The 27,920-nt window shown below is 40.9% G+C and overlaps 4 protein-coding genes and 1 long non-coding RNA gene across 8 annotated transcripts in view; 4 read left to right on the top strand and 1 right to left on the bottom strand.

The window, feature by feature from the left end:
* Positions 1-14,310, top strand: part of LOC133840761 (protein naked cuticle) — a 47,705-nt gene extending 33,395 nt beyond the window's left edge. The window contains exons 2-5 of one of the 2 annotated variants that reach the window (XM_062272802.1): positions 7,191-7,741; positions 9,930-10,814; positions 11,395-11,747; positions 12,129-14,310. In XM_062272802.1, coding sequence (XP_062128786.1) covers positions 7,191-7,741; positions 9,930-10,814; positions 11,395-11,747; positions 12,129-13,221 — 2,882 coding nt within the window. In that variant the 3' untranslated portion in view covers positions 13,222-14,310. The remainder of the gene's footprint in view (positions 1-7,190; positions 7,742-9,929; positions 10,815-11,394; positions 11,748-12,128) is intronic. The other variant, XM_062272803.1, reaches the window with a different exon arrangement.
* A 1,172-nt stretch (positions 14,311-15,482) lies between these two features.
* On the top strand, positions 15,483-17,626 carry LOC133840609 (SET domain-containing protein SmydA-8). The gene is made up of 3 exons (XM_062272540.1): positions 15,483-16,722; positions 16,788-17,049; positions 17,102-17,626. The coding sequence occupies exons 1-3, from the start codon at positions 15,712-15,714 to the stop codon at positions 17,410-17,412; spliced, it is 1,584 nt and encodes a 527-aa protein (XP_062128524.1). The 5' UTR covers positions 15,483-15,711; the 3' UTR covers positions 17,413-17,626.
* Positions 17,627-17,736: 110 nt separating this feature from the next.
* On the top strand, positions 17,737-20,030 carry LOC133840608 (tRNA (uracil-5-)-methyltransferase homolog A). Its single transcript, XM_062272539.1, has 3 exons — positions 17,737-18,050; positions 18,108-19,401; positions 19,609-20,030. The coding sequence occupies exons 1-3, from the start codon at positions 17,820-17,822 to the stop codon at positions 19,956-19,958; spliced, it is 1,875 nt and encodes a 624-aa protein (XP_062128523.1). The 5' UTR covers positions 17,737-17,819; the 3' UTR covers positions 19,959-20,030.
* Positions 20,031-20,228: 198 nt separating this feature from the next.
* Positions 20,229-27,875, top strand: LOC133840606 (glycerophosphocholine phosphodiesterase GPCPD1). Of its 3 annotated transcripts, none has more exons than XM_062272538.1 (2): positions 20,229-20,427; positions 25,327-27,875. In XM_062272538.1, exons 1-2 carry the CDS (start codon positions 20,416-20,418, stop codon positions 27,235-27,237), a joined length of 1,923 nt encoding a protein of 640 aa, XP_062128522.1. In that variant the 5' UTR covers positions 20,229-20,415; the 3' UTR covers positions 27,238-27,875. The 3 variants fall into 3 exon arrangements, with proteins under 3 accessions (XP_062128522.1, XP_062128521.1, XP_062128520.1); XM_062272537.1 differs by lacking the exon at positions 20,229-20,427 and adding an exon at positions 22,464-22,828; XM_062272536.1 differs by lacking the exon at positions 20,229-20,427 and adding an exon at positions 24,326-24,525.
* On the bottom strand, positions 20,650-22,416 carry LOC133840611 (uncharacterized). The gene is made up of 2 exons (XR_009894201.1): positions 21,318-22,416; positions 20,650-20,948 (listed from the first exon to the last, which is right to left on the bottom strand). It is a non-coding gene; the product is annotated as an uncharacterized LOC133840611 (long non-coding RNA).
* Positions 27,876-27,920: the final 45 nt, after the last annotated feature.

Here is a 27,920-nt window from a genome sequence, read left to right on the forward strand (position 1 = left end):
ATAATTACGGCAGCAGCGACAAATAGACTGGGAAAAATTTGCAATAGAAATTGGCAACGTTCGTTTTGTTCGCTTGATGTTGTTGGCCTGGCATATTAACGCCTCTAAGTTAATGCTAATGGCTAACAGCGGCAGAATCTGAAGCTGCCCATTGACTTCAATATGGCGCAAAGCAACAGCCAAGCTCCGACAACAACAATAACAACAACACGAAGAACCTTCACTCATTATGCCGCTCATTCATTATTGTTGTTGCTCTTGTTGCTGCGGCAAGTTTAAGCGCGCTGTTTGTAATTAATTTCCGTTTGTGTGTAGCCGCAACAAACTTTGGCGTTAAACTTAAATAAACCGCAGCAGGAGAGGCCAACACAAAGCCCCAACCAGGGCCAAGCATCCAGCTACAGATACAGATACCGCCACAGCTTGAGATACAGATACAGATACAGATACAGATACATTTACACACAGAAGTGCAATGAGACAGCAAAAGAACGAAGCTAACTTGTTCACAATGATTAGTCGAAAGCGGCATACACTAAGAGCAAGTTAAATTGCCTATAGAAAACGGTTTTAGAAAGTATGTACTTAAAAAGAATTTTGAATAGCGATAAAATAGTCCTATTTCTTTTTGTATTTTCTGTACTGCTTTATTACATACATATTACAAATATAATTGAAGAAAAAAAGTTTAGTTTAATTATGAAATATATTTAGTAAGAAAATTTGTTGAAACTATTAAAAAAGTGGTAATAATATCCAGATAATCTATTATTTTCTATATTTTCACAACTTTTTTTTTTTTTGGCATACAAGTTGCAGATACAATTAAAGAAACAAAATTGAACTTAATTATGAATCTTATTGTAGAAATTTACTATTTCAAAGGCTCAGAAACTCTTGAAGAATAAGTGTGCCTAAAACCTGAAAATAAAATTTATTTCTATTCAATATATTTTGTACTGCCATAAATATTGCAGATACATAGATAATTTAATTATGAAAAACATTCTATGATTCTACTCTGTAGTAAAAGTTTATGTAAATGTTTTAGCAACTATTAAGCAATAAATAAGAATATAGACTAATCCTATATTAAATTTTCTGTCTACATTCTCTATTCTTTATTTGATCAATATCTCGCAGTTACAAATGTATCTAAATTAATTTTATATTGGCTGCTGAAACAAGTTGTCTCTGAAAAGTATAGTATGAATTTAGTTTTAGAAAAAGAATTTGGATTACATCTGGACAATATACACAAGCAATGTATTTCAATATCTTTTATACTATTATGCATCTAGATTTTAAATTCTTAAACTCTTCAAAAAGTTACTCGTGAAAAGTTTTGAATGAATTTACATTTGGAAAATGAATTGCGAATATATTATTAATATATTTGGCATAGTTTTGGCACAATCCAAGTGTTAGCAAACCATTTTTATATTGCAAAATCATATTGCCAATCAATAGTTGCAATAGCTTGTAATTTGTAGGCGTTACATGGCTGATATTAAAGCGCATCGACCCCGTTGTAAGTTTATGGCCATACTAAAACAACAGATACATACGTGTACATACAGACAGATGTACATAAGTATATACATATGTATATGTATATATTTATATGGCCAACAAACCCGTTTCGGAACACGTTGTGCGGCAAGATGAAGGCCTCCAAAAGCGACACGCGCTGAGCCCAAACTGGAGCCGAGAGTGAGAGAGAGAGACAAGCAGAGAGAGAGAGAGAGAGTGCGAGAGAGAAAGAGGGGTTCGGTTAGGGATTGTATTGTACAATAACAACGGCAAGAGCAAACTACAATATATGTATGTATAGTATATCATACAAAAGGCACGCTCGATCTGCCCGCTGTCGCTGACGTCGTCGTCGTCGTCGTCGTCTATTCACTTGATTTGTAACATTAACATTAAAGCAAACTTTTCAAAATGCCGACTTCGTCGCTGGCGATGTCGATGTCGATGTTGATGTCGGCTTCAATCTTGGCTAAAATGCAACAGGCCAGCAGCAAGGGGAATGCCAAAGTCGCAACATTGATGACGCGTGACGTCGACGACGACGACGCCATGAACTTCAGTCGCTGTTGCTGCTGCTGCTGCTGATAAGCAGAGCGACGCCAAGCAAAGCAAAGCGAAGCGAAGCGAAGAAAGACAACGATGACGATGACGATGACGACTCGCAAACCGACACGACAATGACTTCCATTGAGTTCGCCATCGTGTAACTGTTTTCTCTCATCGATTATCGGCGTTTAATTAAAGCAGCCCCATTCCAGCGATCCCCCTATAATTGCTACTGGTATTTAGCAAGCATTGCTGATAACACAAACCTGCAACAGCGCAACAACAACAACAACAACCACAACCACAATAACGACAACAACAACACTATTAACTGAAGCAGATTTCTTTTGACGATAGTGAAATATTTTTTTTCTTTCAAGCGCTTCGTTTGATTTTTGCCGGTGTTTTTCTTGACTATTTTTTTTTTATTTCGCCTTTGGCTTTGATAAGTGCCTTGCCAAATTGTGCTTGTAAATTATCGAGTGCCTCAAACACACACACAACAAAAAAAAAAAAACGCAAGTAAGGACGGCAACAAATAAAGTAAAACACTCGAGTCTCGTCGACTCATATGCCGACTACACAAGAAAGCACTATCAAAGCCGTCTATGGGGTTTATGACCATTAAGTGATCGAACAGTGATCAACTGCAATCATTGTAAATTAAATATAATAAATTGGTAGTGAAAAACAACGTTAATCTATGCCAGAATAACAATAGCAACTAAATGTTAATGTGACTACTTACATGATTACAAAACAGAGTTAGGAAAGCTAAACTTAATTTAATGTGCTTCGAAGCTTCATAAAGCTGAATGAGCTTAATGTTGCTTAATGTATTATTTAATATTAAGCTAAAATGTAATCAAATTTCTTTAATTTAATCAAATAAGAAATTTATTTTATTCAAACTCAACACGATTAAGTATTTCTTTAAAGCTCATTTGGGCAGAACAATAGCAACTAAATGTTAATGTGACTACTTACATGATTACAAAACAGAGCTAGGAAAGCTAAACTTAATTTAATGTGCTTCGAAGCTTGATGAGCTTAAACCTCAAAGTTGCTTCATTTATCATTTTATATCAAGCAAAAATTAAATCAAATTTCTTAAATGTAACATTACCATTCACTATGTTAATCAACTATGAAATTTATTTAATGTCAGTATTCAAAATGATTAAATATTTCTCTAAAGCTCATTGGGCAGATTAACAGCAGATAAAATCGAGCTGCTCGCTCGCTGATTCGATTTGATTTCCTAATTGAGTTTTGCTCCACATTTGATTATGGTTTATTTAACATCTCGTTTTAAACAAACATAAACTTTGCTATCGTGTTTCGCAGACGTTTAGCCATTGATTAGTTGTGCAGGGACTTAACTACATTTAATGGCCAAATAAATAGGGTTTAAATATTTATGAATGCTGCTGCGATTGCAGTGCCAATGAGAGATCGCAAATGGCACCTGTTATGTTGTATCGACTACAACTTCATATTGGGTTTCATGTTAATTTTCGTGTTTTATTACAACGATTTATAATATTTAAGTTGGGTCTATTGGCAATTTATGCGCATTTTTGATGTGCACTATAAAACCCAAAGGCAAAACGCCCAAAAAGCCCACATATAGTAGAGTCGAGTTGGCCAATTAATTATGCAAATCCTCTGACCACATTGAAAACTAATCTACACCATCTCTCGCCTCTATTTGACTTTTCGAATTTTCGAATTTTGTTTGTTGCTGTTTTTCATTTCATTTTTTTTTTTTTATTATTTTTTTGATATTGTTTGATAAGAAAATATGTTAATGAGAATTTATGAACTGCGCCTAAAAAGTCCAAAAATGGTTCGTTGAAGCTGCAGACGTGTGTGTGTGTGTGTGTGTGTGTGTATCAGTGTATTGGTGTATCGCTGCTGTTGCGCCTTTAATTGAGTCAAGAGCAAAGATACATTACTCATGCGCCACGTACGCCGCAAACAACTTTTTGATAGATAAGCCTCGAGCCGTGACGTTCATTTATCATACAAAATTCATGAGGCTGCTGCGCCGCAAACATTTCAGCATAAGCCTCAATGACCTCTCAGGTAGTCCGTCCAAGCGTTTTCTGTCCCGCTTTTCCCTCCTCCTTCGCCTCTCTCTTTCTCTACTTGCCTCTCATTGCTATTAGGCAATGTGCGTGTTGCGGTCGTCTAATGGACTTAAGAGGAGCCAAGTGCGGTGTGTGCTGAGTGCTTCGTCGTGTGGCCTAGGCTGCCTTCATCTTCGCTTCGGACTCTGCCTGTTCATTCTCATTTGCTGGCTTTTCGGCTGGCATTTGCGTAATGTATAAATTCAATTCATTGTGAACCGAACTGCAGCTACAACTTATTGTGGGGTATATGAGAATTTTGATGCGCTTTTGTCATAAGTTTTAAAAATATGTTGCTGAATCAAATTTAAAGTGCAGCAAGAAACATAAACAAAATTCATAATCATAGAATTATTATGATCACAGAAAAATTGTATTGTAATAAAGAAAACTTTTCATAGAGTATTCATAGGGTATTCTGTTAGTCGTTGCATCCACACTTTGCGCCTATAAGCACATACGATTTGTATCTTTCAGAGTGGCTTAGGCCAAAGTTAATTTGCAAGGCGGCATGTTTCATATCAGACGCCAAAATGCTTTCAAGATGACTCAACAACAACATGATTCTCTTACTAGTTGTTGTTGTACTTCTTAAGTTGTTGTTGGTGATGTTGCTGTTGTTGCTGTGGTCGAACCACTTGAGAGAAAAACATGTTCTTTTGGTTTATCTTGGCGCCACGATCGTCGGCACCGGGCGCGGTATTTGCTCAAAAACACAAAGGCGATAATTAAACGCAAAACAAAGCGGCCGAGAACAGACAACGAGAGGCCCAAAAGACAGACCGACCGAGCCGCAGATACAGAGATACAAATACAAATACAGCTACGGATACAGATACAGATACAGCTACCGATACACATACAGATACAGATACTTTGGCTATGGCTACAGATGCGCAGCAAGCACATCAAGTGGTCGGCCTTTAATTAGAAAAGGTGTAGAGCCTAACAACAATATACAACACAAGCAAACGTGGAGCCAAAGCTGCCTCTCTTCATCTTTTTTTTTTTCGGGGCGCGCAAAGTGCATAAAAAATGACGACAGCTAATGAATGTCGGACTTCCACTGCGATTTCGACTTCGACTGCGACTGCGACTTGAGTCGCTGCTCTGCCAGCTGCTTGGCAACAATTTATTAGACAGATGATGTGCCAACAAGGCAAAGTTTCAAACCAACACAAAAAAAACAGAAAAGAAAAAAAAAAGAAAAAAGATATAAACTAAAGATAAACTTCATAATTGTGTCTGTGTGGCCAAGAAAAACAAAAGTTGTTGTAGCTGTAGCTGTGGCCATATCTCGCATGTAAGTGTTAATGAAGTTAAGTGTTTTTGACGCGAACGACCAACAACAACAACAACAACAATTAATGAGAAGTCGCATACCAGAAGAAGACAAAAACCAAAAACAAAAACCGTCGAGGGCGAAACGCACAAAAATGTTCAGGCCACATGATAAAGATCAACACATGGCAAAAAAATATATGTATATATAAGTAAAGAAAAACAAAAAAAAAATATATGTATATATATTTACAGAAAAGACCGCGCATAGGCCAAAGACCAGGCAACGACGTATCTGGCGGATAGCTCAAGGCAAAAGTAACTACAAGTGGCCGGGCAAGTGAAACTTTGGGCCAAGTTAATTGAAAGCCATTCAAAGTGCTTAAAAAGATGACTAGATTAGAGAGTGACTAACTCCGAAGCGAGTTCCACAGAAGCAACAAACTTCAGCTAAAAACGAAATTCAAAATTGTGATGAGGAAAGAATTATAAATTTACTAATTAGTGTAAAGGGAAATATTATATTTTTTAATGAAAAGTAAACTTGAATTGATTGAATTATTCTAACAAAACATATTCAAGCACTGCAACCACTTGGCTCTGCTTCTCGTCTGATCTTATAACCCAGTTTTCCGCACTTGCCAGATATGAAAAGAAACCAGGTCGACTGTGATCCAAGTAAACAATCAAAAAATACTCTCAACTAAACCCACTTTCAGCTACGCAGACAATCAAACTGCGCTCGCTCACACAAAAACACCGAGCAACAACTCATTTTTCCCCTGGCACTTTGGCTAATTGTCTTCAATTGTGGACGCGTTTTTAAGGGACTCAAGCTCAACTCTTTAGGTTTCTGAATACAGCTGGGAAATGGAGGGAAATAACAAAACAACAGACGGGACTCAGGACTCGCCTGCATAATACTTATGCAATTAAAAGCCAAAGCACTGCTGAGAATTGCAAATGCGAAACTGGGTCAGCTAGGCGAGGCGAGAGCTGGAAATTTGTGTGTGCTACTTAATTAATTAAAAGCGGGCTGCAAGGCGACAAAAACAACTAAGTGAAGGGAGCAACTAGAGAAAATTGGCGAAAAGATTCCACCAAGGGACATCCCCACTTGGCTGAGATAAAAGCAAAGTTGTTTCGCTTTGCGCCTTTGAGGGCTTAGCCTTGTGCGGTGCCCAATGCGGCGTATGAGTAATGAAATGGCCAACACTTTTGACTGCTCAGACCCGCCGCCGCCCCACCGCTGACCACAAAAGCTCGCAAAATACACTCGAGCATTTTCAATTAAAATCAACTTTTTAGTTGAAGTCGACGATGCCAGCGACGACGACGACGACGTCATTAATTAGGAATGCTTTCGGCGCAGTCGCCTTTCAAGTGTTTTGTCTGGCTTGCCTGGTCGCCAACGCTTTGTGTTGGCGTTGAGGCATAAAATGCTTTTTGTTGTAATGCGTTTTTGTGCAAATTGCAAATAAATTGCAAGCAGCCGCCGCCGTCACCGCCGCAGACGTAGTCAAAGGCTGCCGACAAAAGGCGGGGAAAGTATCGCGGGTGTCAGATTAGATATATATAGAGAGAAGTGGGTGGGAAGTATGGCTAGCTAGCCAAATGTTTGATGCCTTCAATTTCATGCCACTTTGCATTTTAATTAAAATGGAATCTTTTCCCTTCCCTCTTTTTGTGTTTTTGCAGTTCAGGAATGCACCACAGACTCAGAGGAACTGATGTATCATCAGGTACGCGCCTCATCCTCATGCAGTGCGCCACCAGATTTGTTGCTGGTCAGCGAACGTGACAATAATATACAACTGCGATCGCCGGTGGTTAATATAATCACCACGCCACCAGGCAATGCGTCCACAGCAGCCACAGCCAAACAACAGCAGCAGCAGCAACATCATCATCAGCAGCAGCAGCAGCATCAACAGCAGACACTGCCACTTCATCAGCATCATCATCATCACGTGACCCGACAGCAGCAGGAGCGGCAGGAAATAAGTAGCAGTGGCAGCCACAGCAAACACTTGCGTATCAGCAGCTCCAGTGGCAAGCATGGCAAATATGCAAATATGCCTCAATCCCATCATCATCAGCAGCAGCAGCAGCAGCAGTTGCAGTTGCAGTTGGAGGAGGATGTTGTGGATGCTGCGGCAGCAATGCCAATGCCAACACCACATGCAACACATCCGCAACACTCGCGACATTTGCATCATCACAGCAAGGAGGAACGCATACGCTTGGAGGTGAGTTTTGTAGTGCCATATTGATTGAGTGATTGACTGAGTGACTGATTGATGGCAATCCTCTTTGAATTTCGTTTGCTTCACAAGTGTCTCAGTGCACACACAAAGTTTGGGCTCACTAAATAAATACGAAATATACTTTGCTTAAATCAAATAGAAAACTTCAATCTTCAACTTGAATATCCAACATAAATATTTCGTCGCAAGAAATACGAGTAGCACAATAAAGCGAAAAAGATTGTTTATTTGTAGTACGTGAGTTGGATTTCTTTTAGCAAAGTGGAAGAGAAGGAATGTCTAATAAATATGCCAACTTCGATTGCCTTAATTTATATAAATGTAACTTCAAAGCAGCGATGCTTGCCAAGCAGAATTCCATTGCTGCTTTTATTAAAACCAATTACAAATAATACACAATAAAATTATGGGGTTTATTACACTATTTCGTTGGCTGATTTGTGCTACAATTTCAATTTCAAGCGCAGCATTCTGCTTATAAATTTCGCATTTGATTTTTCCTAGTCCAATTGAATGTAAGCGTATAAATTCAAGTTGATGATGTTTTGTTTTCCATTTACCGTTTAGCATTTTCCAATTTCGATTCCCAACTCGAAATTGTGACCCCCAACCAGGTATAAGTTCTTGAAATGCTTGTTCAGTTGGTCAAGTTTAATCAACTTGCTGTTGTTATTGCTGCACCAGCAGTAGCAGCAGCATCGCCATATTTCATGACCCACTGGGCAGCAGCACATAAACTCAACTTTTAAATGTGCTTTTAATTAAAATTTCAATGGTTCGTGATACAAAAACAACACCAGAGCACTGGCCATTTGCTTAGACAGGGGTCGAGGGATGGAGGGGCGTAAGAATATATATTTCATTAACGCAATGTTGCCGGCAATTTTCAATTACCACCCACTGTAACAGACATTCCCTTGTCTTCAGGGCTCCCCAACAACAAAAACAACAACGGGAAAAATATCAAAACATTAAAATTCAATAAAACCCATTAAAAAGCGCAGAAAAAAGAAACAACAACAACAACATACATACATATACTGACACTCAAGCGAAATGTGAGCGAGGGAGAGACACACACAAAAACAAACTCGTAGCGAAAGCACTTAAAGGCAATTAAAAATCTTCAAGCCAAGTAGCAAGAAATAGAAATTATATTTATTTCCCTTTTCGCAGCGGCAAGTGGCAATACTCAAGTGGGAGTTGATGGTAATGGGCGATTGTAGGGGCTGCCTTTGGTTCTTTGCTTGTCTGTGCTTCTCTGGCACCACTTTATCAATGGCAGTGTTTGCTATATTGTTTTGCTTTGGCTTTTTCGCTGGCGCAGCGTGCGAGAAATTAAATATTTAGTCAAATTATGGCCACAATATTCGACTCAACTTTCAGCCATTATTATTGTTGTTGCTGCTCTTGTTCCACTTGTAATTGTTGCTTTTTGCGGCATTGCACACAGACACTGTTACTCGCATACACACACAGGGACAGATTGGGGAAGTTTTTGCTTGAACAAAAAGTGTTGCATACTTTCGGGCGGGCGCATTAAATTGCTTGCGTTGCTTGCGAGGGGAGATTGGCTGCTTCACTGCAGCAGATTTTACTGCACTCTTTTTTCGAACTTTTGCTAAAAGTTAAATATCACACTTTATTAGCATATTTTTAACACTTTGGCGTGGCATTTTATACGCAGAGTAGTTTTCGAAGTTTAAAACATACTTAAATGCCTGTCACTTCATATTGAAGTGATCTACTTGAATATTGAGTGAAATGAGTTTGTTATTTAAAGGGATATTTAAAGCTAGGAAAAATAATGTATGTATATTGCTCTCTGCGAAAATAAAACATAATTTATATTAATCATAACTCAAGTGGTATACTTGATTATTGTGTGAAATAAGTTTGTCATTCAAATGGTTATTTTATAGCTAGATAATTGAAATTATGTATATCGATTTAATATTAAATATGTATGCCAAAATATAAGGATATCAATGATATACTTAAATACATTTATTTTGCAGATAAATGCTTTAAATGTTTAATGTTGCTTTACCTTTTCTGCATTGATTAATATCAATCATAATTGGAAACCTTTTTTGATTTAAAGTGTTGCATTTTACTAACAGCAAATATTTGTTTTTCTATTTGTCTCCCTTGTTTTCTGCAAAAATAGGAATTCACCTGCGATGTTTCCGTTGAGGGCGGCAAATCGTCACAGCCGCTGCAATTCTCGTTCACATTCTATGATCTGGACGGGCATCATGGCAAAATAACAAAGGACGACATTGTGGGCATTGTGTACACCATATACGAGTCCATTGGCAAGTCCGTGGTGGTGCCCCACTGTGGCAGCAAGACAATTAACGTTCGCCTCACCGTCAGTCCCGAAGGCAAATCGAAATCGCAGGCAGTCGCGGCCGCCGCTGCCACATGCAACAACAATAACAGCCAGAGCAACAACAACAGTCACAGCCACAGTCAGAGCCAGAGCCATAGTCAGAGTCAGAGCCAGAGCCAGAGCAGTAAACTGAAGAAGCTGCCCACGGGGATGGCGGCCATGTCAAAAACTATGAATGGCATGGCACTAACGACATCCGGCGGCGCACGCCGCCAGCATCGCCATCGACCACGCAAACTGATTAAGTCCGATGACGAGGACGATGACAGCAACAGTGACAAGGAGAAGGAGAAGGAGCTGGCAGCGGCGGCAGCAGCAGCTGCAGTTGGTGCTGAACAGCCTGCGAGTGGCAAGCAGGCGAAGAGTCGATACCAGAAGAACAATGCCAAAGTGGAGCAATGCTGCAACGGACAACAACAGCAGCAGCAACTGCAGTCGGCGGAACAGCACACGCCGGACAATGCCCACAATACCTATGAGAATATGTTGAATCTCAAATGCTGCAGCGGTGCCAACAACAAGGAAGCGACTGACATGCTCGACTGTCCGCATCCCCATTCCCATTCCCATTCGCAGCGTTCACGGCATCACAGCCAGGATGTCTATATGAAGCAGGCCACCCAACGGGTCAAAATGCTGAGAAGAGCGCGAAAACAAAAGGTAAGCATAACCTGGCAATCTCCAATCTTTTATCCCAGCTCCCAGTTGGCACATTTGCACAAAACACAAAACTCCGACGTTTTTTTTTTGGCAAATTATGCTCGCAGCCATTTGCTGAATTGGTTTTCCATTAAAGATTTTATTCGATGCGACTTTCAAGTAATAAAAGTTTACGACTGTTTAAAGTCTTCCTGAGTAAAGTTCAGAAAAAACATAAAAATATTTTAAAACTAAAATATGTTTTCCTAATTTTGAATAAATTTGATATTATATTGAATTCAATAAAGTCGAAATCAAGTGAAATTTTTGAATAAATATTCTGCATATGGATAGCCAATTTGAACACCAAAAATCTCCACAAAAAATCGCCGTTTTATGCCATTTATTCCTTCACCTTTAATTACTTTGATTTCTTAATATTTTCTTGCATGAATTTGACTCGCATTTGATTGATTTTCTTATGTTTAATTTGTTTTTTGTATTGTTCTTTTCGTTTTTGGTTGACTTGCTCATAACGCATGATTGATTGATTGATTGATTGCATCACAACGCACACTCATATCGCGCCTCATCCTCGCAGTATCAGGATCACTGCCTAGAAACGCGACAACGCAGTCTCTCCGTGGGCAACGATTCCTGCTGGCAGAATCGCCATCTCCAGCAGCAACAGCAGCAGCAGCAACAACATCAGCAGCAGCAACCACAGCAACAGCAGCAGCAGTTGACACAGCAAAAGAGCAGCTCGGTGTCGCCACCGTTGGGCGAGGTGATGCTCGATGGCGTTCAGTTGCGCCAGCCACGCCCACAATCGCTGCTGGGGCAGCAGCAGCGAAAGTCTGCGGAATGCTGGAAGTCGGCGCTAAATCGCAACGATTTGATTAGCATCATCAGGGAGAGCATGGAGAAGAATCGCTTGTGTTTTCAGCTGAATGGGTAAGGAAAACAGAAATCAACTCAACTGGGAAAGCAGCAACAAAAACAGAACGTTAATGAGTGGAAGCAGTAAATTGAAATTCAGCAGCAATGAAAAGATAAAGATACATTTGGCTGCACTTAAAGATGCAATTGATGTATCTTTAATAGTTTTCCTCTCAGCATCGTTGTGTTTGCTGCTGTCCCAACCTCACTCAAGCACTCCATCAATCACATGTTCATTAAGGTTTCTGTTCATTTTTTTTTTCCTACTCTTTCGTTTTAATGGCGACCCACAAACAATATGCAACAAAACAAAAAGAACGCAACCCTTAAAAAATTACCATAAACTCGCCAGCTAATTGCAAAAAAATCCCTTCATTTTTTTTTAATGCATTGCAGAAAACCCCAAGCCAATGTGAGTCCCATACGGCAACCGGCAGCACAACAACAACAGCAGCAGCAGCAACGCCAACGCTGCAATACAGGCTCGAAAATCCCGACGCTAATTGCGAATCACAGTCCGCAGGCCGGTCCGCAGTCGCCGCTCAGCTGCAGTCCGCCCACGCAATCGCCCACGCAGCACATCGAAGCCGGACACGATATGGCGGGCAACAACAACAGCAGCCAGCTCTACCATGCGCATCCTCATCAGCATCCGCATCCGCATCCACAGCCGCATATACCCATCTACCATCAACAGCTGGCCATTAATCCGGCCGTGGTTGCCGCTCAGCACAGCCACAACAGCGCACACAACAAGCTCAATCTCTGTGGCTACGATTCGTTTTTGCATGCCACCATTTGTGGCGGCGGCGCTGCGGCCCACTCGCCCCCGGCCACGCCCAGCAATGTGGCCACCGTGCAGCCCATTCCCAAGCGCAGCAGCAGCAGCCACAACAAGCAACAGCAGCAGCAGCAGCAACAACTGGGTCAACATGGCTATCAGCGATTGGAGCAACAGCAGCCGCAGTCGCAGTCGCAGAGAGGCAGCAAGGATTACAAGAACTATGGCAATCTCATCTATGCCAAGCTGAGCGAGCAGCTGCAGCAAAAGGAGCGCGAGCAGCGTCGCCAGCGCCACAAGCAACAGCAGCAACAACAACAGAAGCAACTAGCAGCCACAACGGTGCAACAGCAGCAGGCGGAGTCACGTCCAGCCACCTCCAGCTCTAGTTCGACGGCATCGAAGATCTATGGCGATGCCTTGGAGTGCGCCCATCTGCTGGCCAGCGAGGAGGAGGAGCTGGCACCCAGTCCACTACACACAAGCACGCCCAGCAAAGTTGTCTCCACTGACACGCTGATCGATCTGAATGATGATGTGGGCGAGGCTGTTGCGGAGGCGGTGACAACGAGCAAGGATGTGGAGGAGCCAGCATCGGCTGCGGATGCAGATCTGGATACGAGTGCGTCCAGTTCGATGATACATCGCTATGTGCACGAGCATATACATCATCATTATCATCACTTCAAGGAGCAGAATGATGTCTAAAATCAAATCAAACTAAATGTATACACCAACAAACAAAAGAAGAAGAAAAAATACTACCATATACATAATATATTATATATATGAATGTTGCTTATGTTTCTTATGATTAATCTAGCGCAATTTGTAATTTAAATTAGCATTAAAAAGCAGCAAAGAAAATTAAGCAAAATGCAAACTCAAAGAAAATCCCATGACGATATTAGTTTTGTTGTTATGTGCGAGGCAAACTTAAGTTAAGATCACTCGATCTGTTCCTAACTGAAGCTGTTAAATTTGCCAGCACAAGCCTCGCTCACCCATAAATGAGAGTAGTAATCCCCTCAATTTCCACTCCCCCGCCCCCGCTCCCGCTAACGTTAAGATATTTGCGCCTTTGCCTTAGCAACATTGATAACATTTAAATAGCCATCGATTGCTTCGCTTATCAGCCTAGCAACATATCATCGCTCTATGTGTGTAAAAAAAACATAAACAAAAAAACAAAATTATATAATGCAAAGAAATTCGATTATTTAGTGCAAATTATTCACTGAAAAAAACTAAATACTAAATGGAAAATTTGTTGTCTATTATATGAAATTTTATGCGCCGCTTTTACGTGTATAGAGAGCAACATTTGTCTATAAAGATTATTATTATTATTATTCTGTATAATGATTATTATTATTATTAATATGGAACTATGGCCTCCATTTAAGTTAACTACCATCATGATTATTTATATAGCAATTAAAATACTATTAATTTTAAAAGCAAACCAACAAGACACGCAACAATGCAACAAAAAAACAAAAAAAGAAAAAACATCGAACATCAACCACAAATCATAGTTCAATTATTATTTTTCATTAATTTTTTTTATGTTTTTATCATTTGTCGTTTTTCTGGTTTTTGTTTTTCTCATTTTCTCAATGCCTAACTTGTTTAAGTATTTCCATCAATCAAATATTCAATCAATCAACAAAACAAAACAACAAAGAAGCACAACAAACAAAATGCATTTAACTCTTATTTAAATAAAAAAGACTGATTTCCAATTAAACAATACATTAATTATCTGCGTACGAATAAATAAATATATATACATACTTATATATATATTAATATATATATAGAAAATTTATGAGAAATTCTAAATAAATTATTGAATTGCAAAAATTAATTACGGCATTTTTAATTAGTTTATGCGAGCATGAAAAATGATTGATGGGACAGTTGTTTTGAATTTAATTACAATTAAAGTGTAAATTTAATTGCTGTGGATTCAAGAAAATTCATTAGAAATTTCCAATACCAAAAATACATACAAGAATATATCTCAGCTAAAGGACCCAATTTTATAGGAACTAAATTTAGAATATGATTATTAAGAATATTAATTCGCAGAATGGGTGGAAGGGTATTATAACTTTGTGCTTTTAAATTGTAGAAGTTATTAAAGAATTACTTTTGTATGGGCCACTAACGTAGGCGGTGGGTATTAGTTGTTTTGGCTGACAAATCTGGTATATTTTAGTATAGTACGGTATATTTTGAATGTATTAATATATCAATATACCAAATATAGACTTCGACATATTTAGATATTTTTGAGGAAGACCGCACTATTTTGCTTTAATTCAAAATGGGGTGGGTATCTCACAGTCGAGCACACTCGACTGCAGCTTTATTAATTGTTTGCCAAAACCTTTTCGTCCTAAACATTGTTACTTTAAATTCCCGTCGTTAATTTAGAAGTGAGGTAATTTTGCCCTATATTTATATTTTGTAATATCGATTCATGACAAACTCATGACAATTTAAAATAAATAAAAAAATAATTCACAGAAGAATATCTAAATATGATGTACAAACTACATGCCTAACTTTGCTTTTAAATAATATAGAAAATAGTTGTAGCATAAATAAAACTTTCAATCTTTGGTTATTAATTGGAAAATAGTTGCAGCATTTTTAAATATGCAAACAATATTTAAAACAGCAGCTAATGAAAATGTTCTTTTTTAACAAATTAATTAAATGGGAAGCAGTATGTCGGAGACATTTCAATTTCATCAGTCTAAACGGTGGGCGATAAAATAGTATATATGTTTATTTTGAAATGCCGACTAAACTGGGAGACATGTAGAGCAATGTCTAGGTAGAGATAGAGAATCCCTGAGAGCAGAGAAGTCAGAGCACAAATGTTTAGCAACAGATTGTGCATTGTTCGCTTGTAGCCTCGTGCTTGGTCTAATAATAAACCGTCGTGCGCCAAGTGACAAGAGATCGAGGAGATCGAGATTGAGATCGCAGCAGCAACAACATCAGAAGCAGCAGCTGAAGCGACAGCAACAACCGCAGAGACACAAAAGAAAATTGCCTCGCGGCGAGACGGAAAATTGTTTTTAATGCTCGTCGCTCAGTGAGTTTTCCGACGTTGTGCATTACGCAAACAAGCGGACAAAGTAGCGTTGGCAAAGGATTTTCGTGGGAATAAGGAGCAAAACAATGACTTCGCCAACGAGCTGCGCTTTGTGCCAGGCGCGTGCCACACAAGTGTGTGCGGCATGCCGCAACGTTGTCTACTGCAGTCGCGAGCATCAGAAGGAGCATTGGAAGAAGCACAAGTCGCAGTGCAAGTGTTACGAGATGGACACCAACCAGCTGCTGGGCAGGCATCTGCGTGCCACACGCGACATTCGCATGGGCGAGCAAATCATGCGCGAGGCTCCTCTGGTCCTTGGCCCAAAGGTGGCCTCGCCACCCATTTGCCTGGGCTGCCATAGGAACTTGTTGCCGCCAGCGAAGCGTTCGGATAACTTTTACAAATGCAGTTCGTGCAGTTGGCCGCTGTGTGGCAAGGAGTGTGAGCAATCTCCCTACCATCGGGATGAATGTCGTCTGATGGCCGCCAGTAATTTTCAGTCCAAAATCAACTACAATCCAGTGGAGCCAGAGCTCAAGGAGTCCGCCTACTGTGTCATCATGCTGCTGCGTTGTATGCAACTAAAGCAATCGAATCCGGCGGCATTTGCCAAACTCAGCGCTCTCGAGGATCATCTGAAGGAGCGACTAGATACGCCGCTGTATCAAGTGCTGCGTGCCAATCTGATCACCTTCATCAAGACGGTGCTGGGACAGCGCGATTGGCCTGAGATGGAAATATTGCGTCTGGCGGCGATTCTCGACACTAATGCCTTTGAGGTGCGACAGAACGCCGAGCGTCGCAAGGTGAGAGCCATCTTTCCGGGCGGTGCAATGATTGCCCACGATTGTGTGCCGAATTTGCGGCATCGCTTCGACGATGACATGAACATTGTGTTCCTCGCTAAGCGCAAGATTGCCAAGGGTGAAATACTCAGCATCTCCTACACACAACCACTGAGAAGCACCATCCAGAGGCGATTGCATCTTAAGCAGGTCAAATGCTTTGATTGCGCCTGTGCCAGGTGCTCAGATCCCACAGAGTTGGATATCTATGCCGGCTCACGCATGTGTGAAAAGTGTAAGGTTGGCAAGGTGAGCCTAGAGTCGAGATAATCTTTGATTCATTCAATTAATCCATTTGCATCCTCCTCATGCAGTTCGTTTCAGTGAATCCTCTGCAAAATGCCGCCAATTGGAAGTGCCAAGTATGCAACATTGTCAAAGGTGCCAGAGAGGTGCTCACACAAGATGCCAAGCTGCAGCAGGAGATTGAGTCGCTGGACAAGTCGACACCTGCCGCTCTAGAGGATTTCCTCTATCGTCATCGCATTGAGCTGCATGAGACAAATACGCACATTTTGCAAGCGAAATACGCACTGACCCAACTCTATGGCTCTGCGCCAGGATTCTCTATGGAAGGTAAATCTCTCAATTTATCTATTATATACCTAATTAATTGTAATTTCCTCAGAGCTCAGTGAAAAGTCGCTGCAACGCAAGATTGATCTCTGCGAGGAATTGTTGCAGCTTTCAAATCTTATAGACAGTGGTTGGAGCATATTTCGTGGCAATTTGTTAATCGATTTGGAGGAAGCAATTGTGACGAAGGCCTTACGGCTGGAAGATGCCACAGAGTGTGAAGCAAAGCTCAAACAGGCAGTTGAATTGCTTCAGGAAATTGCCAACATTATGAAGCATGAGCCAGAGATGCAACAGTTGTTAGCAGAGCGAAAAGTTATTTTGGATGCAGCGCTGGGACGATTTACAACAGCTGTTGAATAATTAATACACATTAATTACACTTATTTTAAAGTTATTTCTTGTAAGAAATATAACCGATTTGCGCCAACCTATTTGAATTGAATCGTTAAAGTAGTTGGCAACGCTGAAAATGTATACTTAACATAGCTGTTTGACATGCAATCGACCAACCGCCACAAATATTGTCCGTTACACATGTTACTCTAAACAAGAAATTGAAGAAAATTTGAAAAGATATGTATAAATAGAGATGATATGAGACTTGTAAAGTATTTTAACAAATTTTATCTTGATGGGAAAATGTCATTCCGAGAATTTATTAAATATCGGCTAAAACATATCATATCGATATAAGTTATCGATACACGCATTGTTAGTTTCACGTGTTGCACATGTTGTTTTGTGTTTAATTATTGAAAACAATTGAAATGGACGTGGAAAACGCGGAAAACCAGCACACTCTTAGCGTCGACAGTAATATTGAAAATGCGGAGAATGTGGAAAATAAGGAAAGTGCCGAACAGGCTTCAGAAAGTGTGAAAACAAGTGATGAGATTGAAAAAGCCGGTAACAATGAATTCGAGTATCTGGAGCGCAATGAGTTCACTTCGGAAATCTATAAGATTGAAGTGAAGAACTTGGGCTACTTTGGCATTGGCGTAAGTATTGCTAAATTATAAATCACTGGTTATTTGCTAATCCTATTCCTACCGCAGGAGTTTAAGAAACTGCTTAAGACCACTCTGAAACTGGATATTACAAAAATCAAATCGCCAACACGCAAGGAGTTTGCGTTTGTGTGTTTCCGCAACCAGGAGGACCAGCAACGTGCGCTGGAAACGCTCAATGGCTATAAGTGGAAGGGCAAGGTACTCAAGGCGATGGCTGCCAAAGCATCTGCTGATCCTCTGCACAAGCGACGTGGCGAAGAGTTGAGCGGCGAAACGAAACCAAAGCGTCAACGCACCGCTAAGGAGGCAACTTGTCCTCTTGCTGAGCTAACCTACGAGAAGCAGCTGGAACAGAAGACGGAGGAGATGTCGACTCTGCTCAAGAAATACACACAGGAACTGCGACGTCTAAATGCAGCTGCCAAACCACATCTGGACAAGTTCCAATTCAATGGTGTCTTAGCCTCGCCAGCTGTCGATGGTTATCGCAATAAGAACGAGTTCAGCATAGGCAAAAACGCGGATGGAGAGATTATTGTTGGCTTTCGATTGGGCAGCTACAGCGATGGATCCGTTGAGGTTGCTGATGTGCAACAGTTGCCTCATTTGCCAGCGCAGGCAAAGTGGGCGGCTCTCAGCTTTCAACAGCTGGTCAGACAGTCCAAGTTTCAGCCCTTCAATCCTGTGGGCAACCTGGGACACTTTCGTCAGCTAATGGTGCGTACTTCGAGTGCCACTGGCGAGCTAATGTTGGTGGCTGGCATTTACTCCTCCAATTTAAGTGAAAGCGAACAAGTTGAGCTGCAGCAGGAGCTGAAGAACTTCTACGATCAACCGGAGCAGAATGAGACTCACAAGTGCAGTTCGCTCTACTATCAGGATGTCAAGCATCGCGAGGCGGGCCAAATGATTAATCCCGTCACACATCTTGCGGGCAGCACACACATAACAGACACCATACAAGGACTGCAGTTTCGCATCAGTCCTTTGGCTTTCTTTCAAATCAATACGGCCGGCGCCAATGTCCTTTATCAGCAGGCCATTGATTTGGCAGCGCCAACTCCAGACACAACCATGCTGGACATCTGCTGTGGCACTGGAACCATTGCTCTGGCATTTGCTAAGCACTGCAAGCAAGTGTTTGGCGTGGAGATTGTGGCTGATGCCATCAAGGATGCGGAGTACAATGCCGAGGCGAATAAGATTACAAATTGCAAATTCTTTGCTGGCAATGCAGATGATTACATCAAGAGCATGGTCAAAGAGGCTTTATATAGCCAAGAGCCCGGCAAGCCAGTGGATTTAATAGCTGTTGTGGATCCGCCACGAGCCGGACTTCGTAAGTAAACGAATTGCACTTGCATATTAGATTTATTTCCAAGAGAATTGTCACCATGCATAGCTTAAGCTTTAAATGAGTCTAATTGCATTTACTTAAAGCAATTAAGCTTGTTTGCTGCTTGAATCTTGAAATCTTCTCTAATGTGTGAGTGTCACTTCAATCAAATTGTCTCTTGTTCTCATTTGATTTTTTTATGCATCACAGACAATCGTTCCATTGCCGCCATACGTTCAGCGAGCGCCATAAAACGTCTGGTCTACGTTTCCTGCAATCCTAATAGTGCCAAGCGCAATTTTATTGAGTTATCACGGCCCGAGTCAAAGCATTGGAAAGGCGAACCGTTTTACCCCAAGTCCGCTGTAGCTGTGGACATGTTTCCACATACAACACATACGGAGCTGGTCATTTTATTTGAGCGCGAGGCGAAGACTTCAACTGACGCGGTAGCTGAGGCAAAGGAGGAGACAAAAGCGGCAGATGTGACAGCTGAGACTCAGCAGCAAGTGGCGAAAACAGAGGAGACTGCAACGACCACAACAACAACAACAACGTGACGCCTTGGAATACTTTCTCAAAGAATACTTAATGTGAAATAGCAATACATTATCACTGTTAATCAGTTGTATTTTACTTGGGTCTCTCTCGTTGCGCTCTCTTGCTTTTGTTGCAGCTTATCACGATGTTGTCATCGTCATCCATCGGGGGGCTCTTTGTCCGGCTGTGGGTACGATTTTCATTGTTTTAAATTGATTTAATTGTATTTACGTTGTTCCGGCGTCTGGTACGACAGCGACTTCCTATTTAGCAGTAGTTCTAAGACATTACTGTACAACATTCTCAATTCTCATCTCGTCCCTTGCTGTTAGTCGTGTCGTGTGCGTGATAAGCAGTGTTTGTCGAAGTGCTAAAGAGTTAAAACCTAGAAGGATCTACATTTTCAAAAATTAAATAGCGAAATTGATATATCATACAAGTTAAACATCGACGGATATTGGCGACACTGACACTATTATGTGCGATAAGGTACGATTCGATTTTAAAATAGCTTTTTACTCTTTTTGAAAGTAATTTATAATGGGATAGAGTGCGATTTTTCAATATCAGTATTAGTAAAGGAATTATACTAACAATGCATCGCTTTTTTAAATGAATCTTTGAATTTAAAATATTAGATTGTGATAGGAATATTTTATTGTTTCCAATATTGAAATACGCCAGTTAAGATCGTAAGATCAAACCTTTTCGAAAGATCTAAACGCTTATAGTCTGGTATTAACTAGTAGTCCCTTGTCAAGTGTGAATTGATCAAACGTTTAGGCTTTTAATAACACAACGTCTTACTATTTATCGCACTACAAATAAGGTGTTATACAACAAACAATTGATTGCACGATCCCTTTACGATTTGTTTACATTATTTATTTATTTACGTCGCTTATCGAATGCTACAATTTCTACTTGTTTTGCTCCATTACGGGGCCTTATCGAAAAGCTTTCAGTGTTGATGTAAACAAACAACAGCTGTCATTGTCGTTGGAATGCGACTGAAAAATATAAACAAGTATAAATTTACACCAAATTTTTAATGCAAACGTGACTGAGAACATGTTGTGTACATAAACATAGAAATTGAATACGTAGTTCTGAAATATGACGAAATAATATCTGAGATGGCGATAATTTGTAGAATAATTTGCTCAAATTGTACTTTAGACTCAATGGGGTGTGTGTCTTTCTAATCAAATGTATCTGAAAACAAAAACATCTAAATACGCGGTCAATAAATCAAAACAAAAACGATCAAAAGCTGTGAAAAGCGTAAACAAAGCTGCCCTCATGCAATGGGAACGGAACCTAATGAAGAACAAAGTTTAATCATATTGTAGAATATATATATAAATATTCATACATACATAAATATTCGAATACACACATAAAATGGCACCACAAAATGCGCCTGGCAACATGTGAAGAAACATAAGTATAATTTTGTATGATTATGATCGTTGTACGCATAGATAGAAGATAGACCTTGACCGGAAAGCTTTGAATCGAAAGCGATTTGCGCACAAAAAAGCTCAATTCCCATAAACGCTTATTAGCTGTTGTTGCCTTATCAACTTCACGACTCATACACGTAAACAAACAACAAGGAAAACATTGACCACATAACCGACGAGAACCGGTTTAATAGAGCAGAGAGCAAGCAATAGAGAGAAGAGCAAAAGCTTTTTAATGCTCTCGTCAGCATCACGCAAAACTGACATAAGGGGCCCGGCAACGTCGACGCCCCACAAACAAAACTTTTCACGTGCACAGCGACCGCGACGTCAACGTCTGCACACGACCAACACGTTTTGCTTTGGAGCAATGCGTGCTTCTCTCTCTCACACTCTTGCTCTCTGGCTGCTGCTACTGCAGCTGTTCTTGTTGTCTTGTTCGTTTCCGTTTGATTTGAGCTTTGGAGCTGCTGTCTTTGCGTGAAACATACAAAGCGGCGTACATAGTGACATTTGTAAACGAGTGTGAGTGTATTTGAATACCCTGTACCTCGGCTTGAACGCTAAGCGATAAACTGAAACCACAATCGAAATTTTAATTAAGTGGGAAGTGATAATTTAACACTAAATTTATTAGTATTATTAGGTTTGGCACATTTCTTGATATTCATTGTAGAATGTTCGCATCTTTCTTATCGTTTACCGCTTTGTTTTTGTGAGAGCATCGCAAAGTCACCTCGGCAACAATACTATAAGTATTGCACAGGTATACACGTTTTATTATCGTCTGTTTTTGTTTTTGTTTTTATTTTGTTTGCTGCTGCTGTTGCTGTTCTTGTTGTTGTTGCTGTTGTTGTAGTCAGAGGAGGCCAACAACATTTCAAAAAGCCCGAGCAGCAACTGTACCCCAAGCAGAAAACCAAAACAAAACGGCAACGGCAACGTGAATGTCGTCGCTGTAGCTACGAACACAAAGAAAACGGGCAGAAAAAGCTCTTTAGTACATGAGCTGTTTTCGATAAAAAAGAAATCGTTTAAATTGCGCGCACAACAAAATCGCTGAAAACAGTTGCGACTGCAACGTCGGTGCGACGACGACGTCGGAAACGTCCTAGTTTCAATAATTCTCCAAAAGGATAAAAACATACTTCAAATACTACAATATTATTCAAAAGAAGTCCGTTGAAAAACTATTTAATAAAATAAATCAGTACAAAATGCTTGCTTAGCAAAGCTGGAAATTGCGCATACGCCGCGTAGTGCAAGAATAATACAAAGCAAAGATAATTAAACTGTGATATACATTATAATTTGAATTTTTATACTGTGTATATATTTTACAACAACAAAATCTACAAACCATGTCGGTCCCAATGTTATTGACGCCCATGGAACCTCAGACTCCGGATGAGCACATGCAAAATGTAATTATGAATAACATTACCGTTATTATTGTCATTGTTATTGTTATGGTTATTGCTATTTGCGTTAGGCAATTAATCGAGAGTGTAAACAGATTCATACGTAATGCGAATAATGTGACGTCAAGTGTAATGCAAATATTTCGACTTTGACTCTTTGGTTCATCTGAAGGTCGAAGCAGTTGTCATTCAACATTTGCAATTATTTTCCTCGTTCCTTCTCTCTGCCCGAATTACAAAATCAATAAAGAGACAGAACTACAAAAAAAGTCAATATGAATTAGGATGAATATATTAATGATGGCCTCAGCGTTATTTTTTGTGCTTGCTTCAACACTTCGAAGTTTCGCTTTGTGCGACATATGATATCATTTCGAGTATAAACAAGAAATTGATATGTCTCGTGGGCAGCTGACTCATTTTATTTATAGTGAACCCATACCCCAACCCTTTTTTGGAGTATCGCTCTAGTCTCGTTGCAAGTAAGTTTCGAAAGCTCTGGGAATAGTGCCACATGTTGAAAAGGGGAATGCTGTCACGTGCTCTCGCTAGTTGCTATCCCATGAGTACTTGCTCTCAAGTGAAAACTTCTTTGAAGTGGCATCGTATATTAAATCAACATCGATTAGATTGTGGTTTATTGAATTTACAAACTATGTGATAAATCACACTTGACGTGCAACTTGATGCTTATCGCGGCATAACAACAGTGTTGTTTCGTGATAAGAAATCCGTCGAAACAGATGCTAAGAAACTAACGCCCCAAATTGCCAAAGCTTTACACATGAAATTTCCCAAAACAAAGAACATATGTAAAGCACAACGAAAGCTTTACAGTTGAAGAGAGAGTGAGTGTGAGAGAGAGAGAGAGCGAAAGCGCCTGCGTTGAGTTCACTATACAAACACGTGCAAGAGCGAAAGACACAAACAGTGCGATGAACAATATCAAAGTGGAGTGTAATTAACATAAACTAGCAACAACGTTTTCTACTAAGACTAAATCTTTGCCTCTTAGTTGTTATTGCTGTTTTAGATAAGATGGTGCCAAATGGTTTATTGTCGACTCTCCCGTTCACAAGGTTGTGCTAATTGTGCCAAGAACGAAACGGGCTCGACCAATTGATTGACGTAAGACAACCAAAAATATAAGAAAAACACGGAAAAACTAGACACCGCTAACTATATATACTACCCACTAATTTCACGATCTATAGTCAATTTCTTATAGTATGAGAACACGCGACTTTTCCGACTAGTAGACTCTCGACTCTCCTAGTTTGTACTTTTTTTTTTTTTGCGTTCTATTTGCTGTTCTTCCTCACTGAATTATTGCCAAAGCATTCAGTGTTGTTGGCCCGGTGCGAGCTGTTTCGTTACGTGTGGGCGTCCATTTCTGGCTAACTGTAATATAAATTTTGTTGTGTTCATCGTCACAATTGAATAAAACAAAAAAACAAAATACAAACAACAAAATTGTTGCTCACACAACACGTGATCGTGGCGAGAAAAACAGACTTTGAAATTTTTGTGTTGAATTTATGGGTTCCGTAGCTACCAATTTGCATAAATTTTTGGCATTGCGATACTGTTGCCAGGGCGCGTTGTCGTTGTCTGGCACCAGCAACAATAGCGGCAATTGCATCATCAAACGCTGTTTGAAGCAACAAGGTTTGGCGCAACGCGCGCGATTTCACGCACAGGTAAAATCGCTAGCGTTTTGGCGTTTTATAACGCGCGCGTTTTTTCTTAATACTAAAATGTGGAGACTTTTCTAAGGGCAATGGTAGTGTTCTTAGAAGTCTTCAATGCATATGAAAAGTGTAGAATTTCACAAATTTTATAGGCTCGACGTAATCTGGCTGCCTTATTAGCATACAAAAATAATATACAAAATAATTGAATAATAACGCATTGACAGCAATTTCTAAAAGATTAAATAGCTATAAACGAGACTTTATTCAAAAAACACATTGACAAGCAAATTTTTAAAAGATTAATTAGCTAGAAACGAGACTTTTTTGATAGCGAGTCTGCGATTTGGAGGCTAAAAATATGTTGTACAATAAATCAAATGAATTGCGTTCACAACTATTGAAAAGAAGCTGATTAAAATATCATAAATAAATAATATAAAGTTGCAGCTGATTAATTGGTAGATGGGGGAGCAACACGTGATCTTGTTTGCTAAAGTCACAAACGCGACTTAAAACGCGATTTGATAAGGCACCGATCTACTTTCTATGAATAAAGCAGAATGCTAGAATGGGCAGCTGCCTTATCGGACAGATTGAGCTGAGAGATTGAACAAGAGAGTGAGAGAAGGAGAGGGAGAGGGAGAAAGCTGCCTTGTTTTTCACGGTGTATTTGAGCCGCTGTCCAGCGTGGAAGCAATTCAGTAGTTGTCTGGATCTCGTTGTTAGCTGTCAGCAGTTTAGCAGAGAGCATAGAGAATGTTCAACTCACCACTAATCCTTGGCCTTGTGGTCTCTTGTGTCTTGCAGTGTGCCGCCTATGCAGATGCTGCTTCGATCACAGCTGGCGACAACTATGCCACTGGCAACGAGCTACTCGAGGCAGCTCCCTCAACCGGTTGCAAGCCGACGCTGAGGCAGTTCAATGTACGATTGCAGACCGCACTTGCGGCCGAGGAGCAACTGGCGCTCACCGGCGATGTCAAGGCGCTGGGCGAGTGGCAACTTTCGCGCTGTGTGCCCCTGGATCGTCTCGACGAGCTCAGTTGGCAGACAACGGTGCGTCTGCAATCGTGCCGCCAGATCGAGTATCGCTACTTTGTCTACGTGGAAGATGCGGCGGGTAACAAGCAGATTCGCCGCTGGGAGACACACTTCAAGCCACGTCTGCTGTTGCCCTGCCCCGAGCAGCAGTGCAACAGTCCAGTGGACGCCTTTGGCATTGCCAATCCCCTGGAGAACACACAATCACAAGTGCACCGTGGCTGGCTCAATCATGAGGCGATTGTACAGCTTAAATTCAATGGCGAGAAAATGTTTCAAGTGCACGACATCGAGACCTTTGACCCACAGCATGTGCAACTCAAGATTGTGCCCGTCGAGCAGTCATCTGGCCTGCACGTGGAGTACTCCAAACAGCTCTACGGTCGCAGTCAGCTGCAATTGCAGCCACAGTTTGGTGTGCCATACACCAAAGGCGACATTGTCATCTTTCACATCACGTTGCCGCTGGAGCAGATGATGCTGCAGCACTTCCGCCTGGAGTGCTACAGTCTGGATCACCAGCTGCTCGGCAGCGCCACCTTGAATGCTGCCCAACTCACAGGCAGCGAGGGATTACTCCAGCTGCACATCAAGTCCGCCCAGCGACCGGAGGAGACGTTGGCCAGGCTAAGATTGCCCTATGTCCTGGTGCAGCCTTATCAATACTCGCCGCTGGACTTCAAGACAACCTATGCCCACTACTGGCCACGCAGCTGGCCCAATCTAGATGTCGGACATCGCGGCAACGGCAAGAGCTACATTGCCGAGGCGCCGCAGGAGCGTGAGAACACAATCGCCTCCTTCCTGAGTGCGCATGCGCATCACGCTGACATGGTAGAGTTGGATGTGCATCTCACGGCGGATGGTATTCCGGTGATTTATCATGACTTTGGACTGCGCACAGCGCCGCCTGGCAAGCAGATCGAGAAGCCCGATCAGCTGGAGTATGTGCTGATCAAGGACATCAACTATGAGCTGCTCAAGCGTCTGCGCATCTTCTCGGTGATCAACGGCAAAGTGTTTGAGTATCCCGCTCACAATGCTGAGCCACGGACAGAGCATCGCATCTTCCCCCGGCTGGTGGAGGTGCTGCAGCAGCTGCCCAAGTCGCTGGGCATCGATGTAGAGATCAAGTGGCCACAACGGCGTCAAGGCGGCGGATCCGAGGCGGAGCAGACCATCGACAAGAACTTCTTCGCCGATCGCGTGCTCCACGAAGTGATTCGTTATGGCTGCGGTCGGCCGTTGATCTTCTCCAGCTTCGATGCCGATATGTGCACCATGCTGCGCTTCAAGCAGAACATCTTCCCGGTGATGTTCCTCACCCAGGGCGAGACAAAGAAGTGGCAACCCTTCAGTGATCTGCGCACACGCAACTTTATGGCTGCTGTGAACAATGCTCAGGCCTTTGAGTTGGCCGGAACAGCGCCGCATGCAGAGGATTTTCTGGGCGAGAATGCCGCTCAGATGCTGCAACAGGCTCGCGATCAAGGGCAAATTGCCGTCATCTGGGGTGATGACTGCAATTCGAAGGAGCGTGTACAGTATTTCACACAGATCGGAGCCACAGCCACCTGCTACGATCGCAGTGATCTCTATATGCCCGAGGCCAAGCAGCGGGCCTTCTTCAATTCCAGCGCCCTGCTCGCCGAGTTCGAGGGTCAGTGCCGGATCTAGCATGGGATGTATAAAAAGGGGCGGGTAGTCATAGTCTAAATATATATATAGTCGATATAATATAGAGCAAAGTTCACACGACTCCACAAAAAAAGAATGTAAATAGCTAAGAGAAATAGAAAATGTATAAAGAAAAGAAAAATGTGTGTGAACTGAAGCCAAGTCCAATTGATGCTATCTTCTATAATGATTTAAGATTGTAAATTTGTTTTTTATATATTTATTTTAATATGCCGTCTAATAACAAGCATCAAGTCCAAAAGCTATACTCGTATTACATTTTCTATCTATTAACTTCACTTTATACTCTTTGCTCAGTTTGGCAATTTTGACAGAAAGTTATTTTTGATACCAACAACAATTGTGAAAATTGTTCAAGAATATAAAAAGTATGGCCAACGGCTGTTTAAGGGGGTTTCTTGCAAACGCAATAAAAGACAGAGGAAGAAAGCAAACGCAAATGGTTTGCTAATGATTTTTAAATATATTTATAAACAAAAGAATACCTCTTCAAGCTTGTTTATGCTTCTACAAAATATCATATGGGATTTTTAGCTTCTCTCTTTAACGAACACGATGGTAATTAAAAGTGAATTACAAAAAGAAACGTGAGAATATCGTGCAATAACAATAATGATTTAAAAGACCATGCATTACAAAATTATAAAAAACATTTCGAAATT

Source organism: Drosophila sulfurigaster, chromosome 3, assembly GCF_023558435.1.
Source record: "Drosophila sulfurigaster albostrigata strain 15112-1811.04 chromosome 3, ASM2355843v2, whole genome shotgun sequence".
In the NCBI taxonomy this organism is placed as follows: Eukaryota; Metazoa; Arthropoda; class Insecta; order Diptera; family Drosophilidae; genus Drosophila; species Drosophila sulfurigaster.

Coding starts and splice junctions, on each gene's coding strand:
- LOC133840608 (XM_062272539.1), top strand. CDS start 17,820: ATGGACGTGGAAAACGCGGAAAACCAGCACACTCTTAGCGTCGACAGT. Junction 18,051..18,107: donor TGGGCTACTTTGGCATTGGC/GTAAGTATTGCT, acceptor TTCCTACCGCAG/GAGTTTAAGAAACTGCTTAA. Junction 19,402..19,608: donor TCCGCCACGAGCCGGACTTC/GTAAGTAAACGA, acceptor TATGCATCACAG/ACAATCGTTCCATTGCCGCC.
- LOC133840606 (XM_062272536.1), top strand. CDS start 24,364: ATGGGTTCCGTAGCTACCAATTTGCATAAATTTTTGGCATTGCGATAC. Junction 24,526..25,326: donor GCGCGCGATTTCACGCACAG/GTAAAATCGCTA, acceptor TGTGTCTTGCAG/TGTGCCGCCTATGCAGATGC.
- LOC133840609 (XM_062272540.1), top strand. CDS start 15,712: ATGACTTCGCCAACGAGCTGCGCTTTGTGCCAGGCGCGTGCCACACAA. Junction 16,723..16,787: donor AAAAGTGTAAGGTTGGCAAG/GTGAGCCTAGAG, acceptor CTCCTCATGCAG/TTCGTTTCAGTGAATCCTCT. Junction 17,050..17,101: donor GCCAGGATTCTCTATGGAAG/GTAAATCTCTCA, acceptor TAATTTCCTCAG/AGCTCAGTGAAAAGTCGCTG.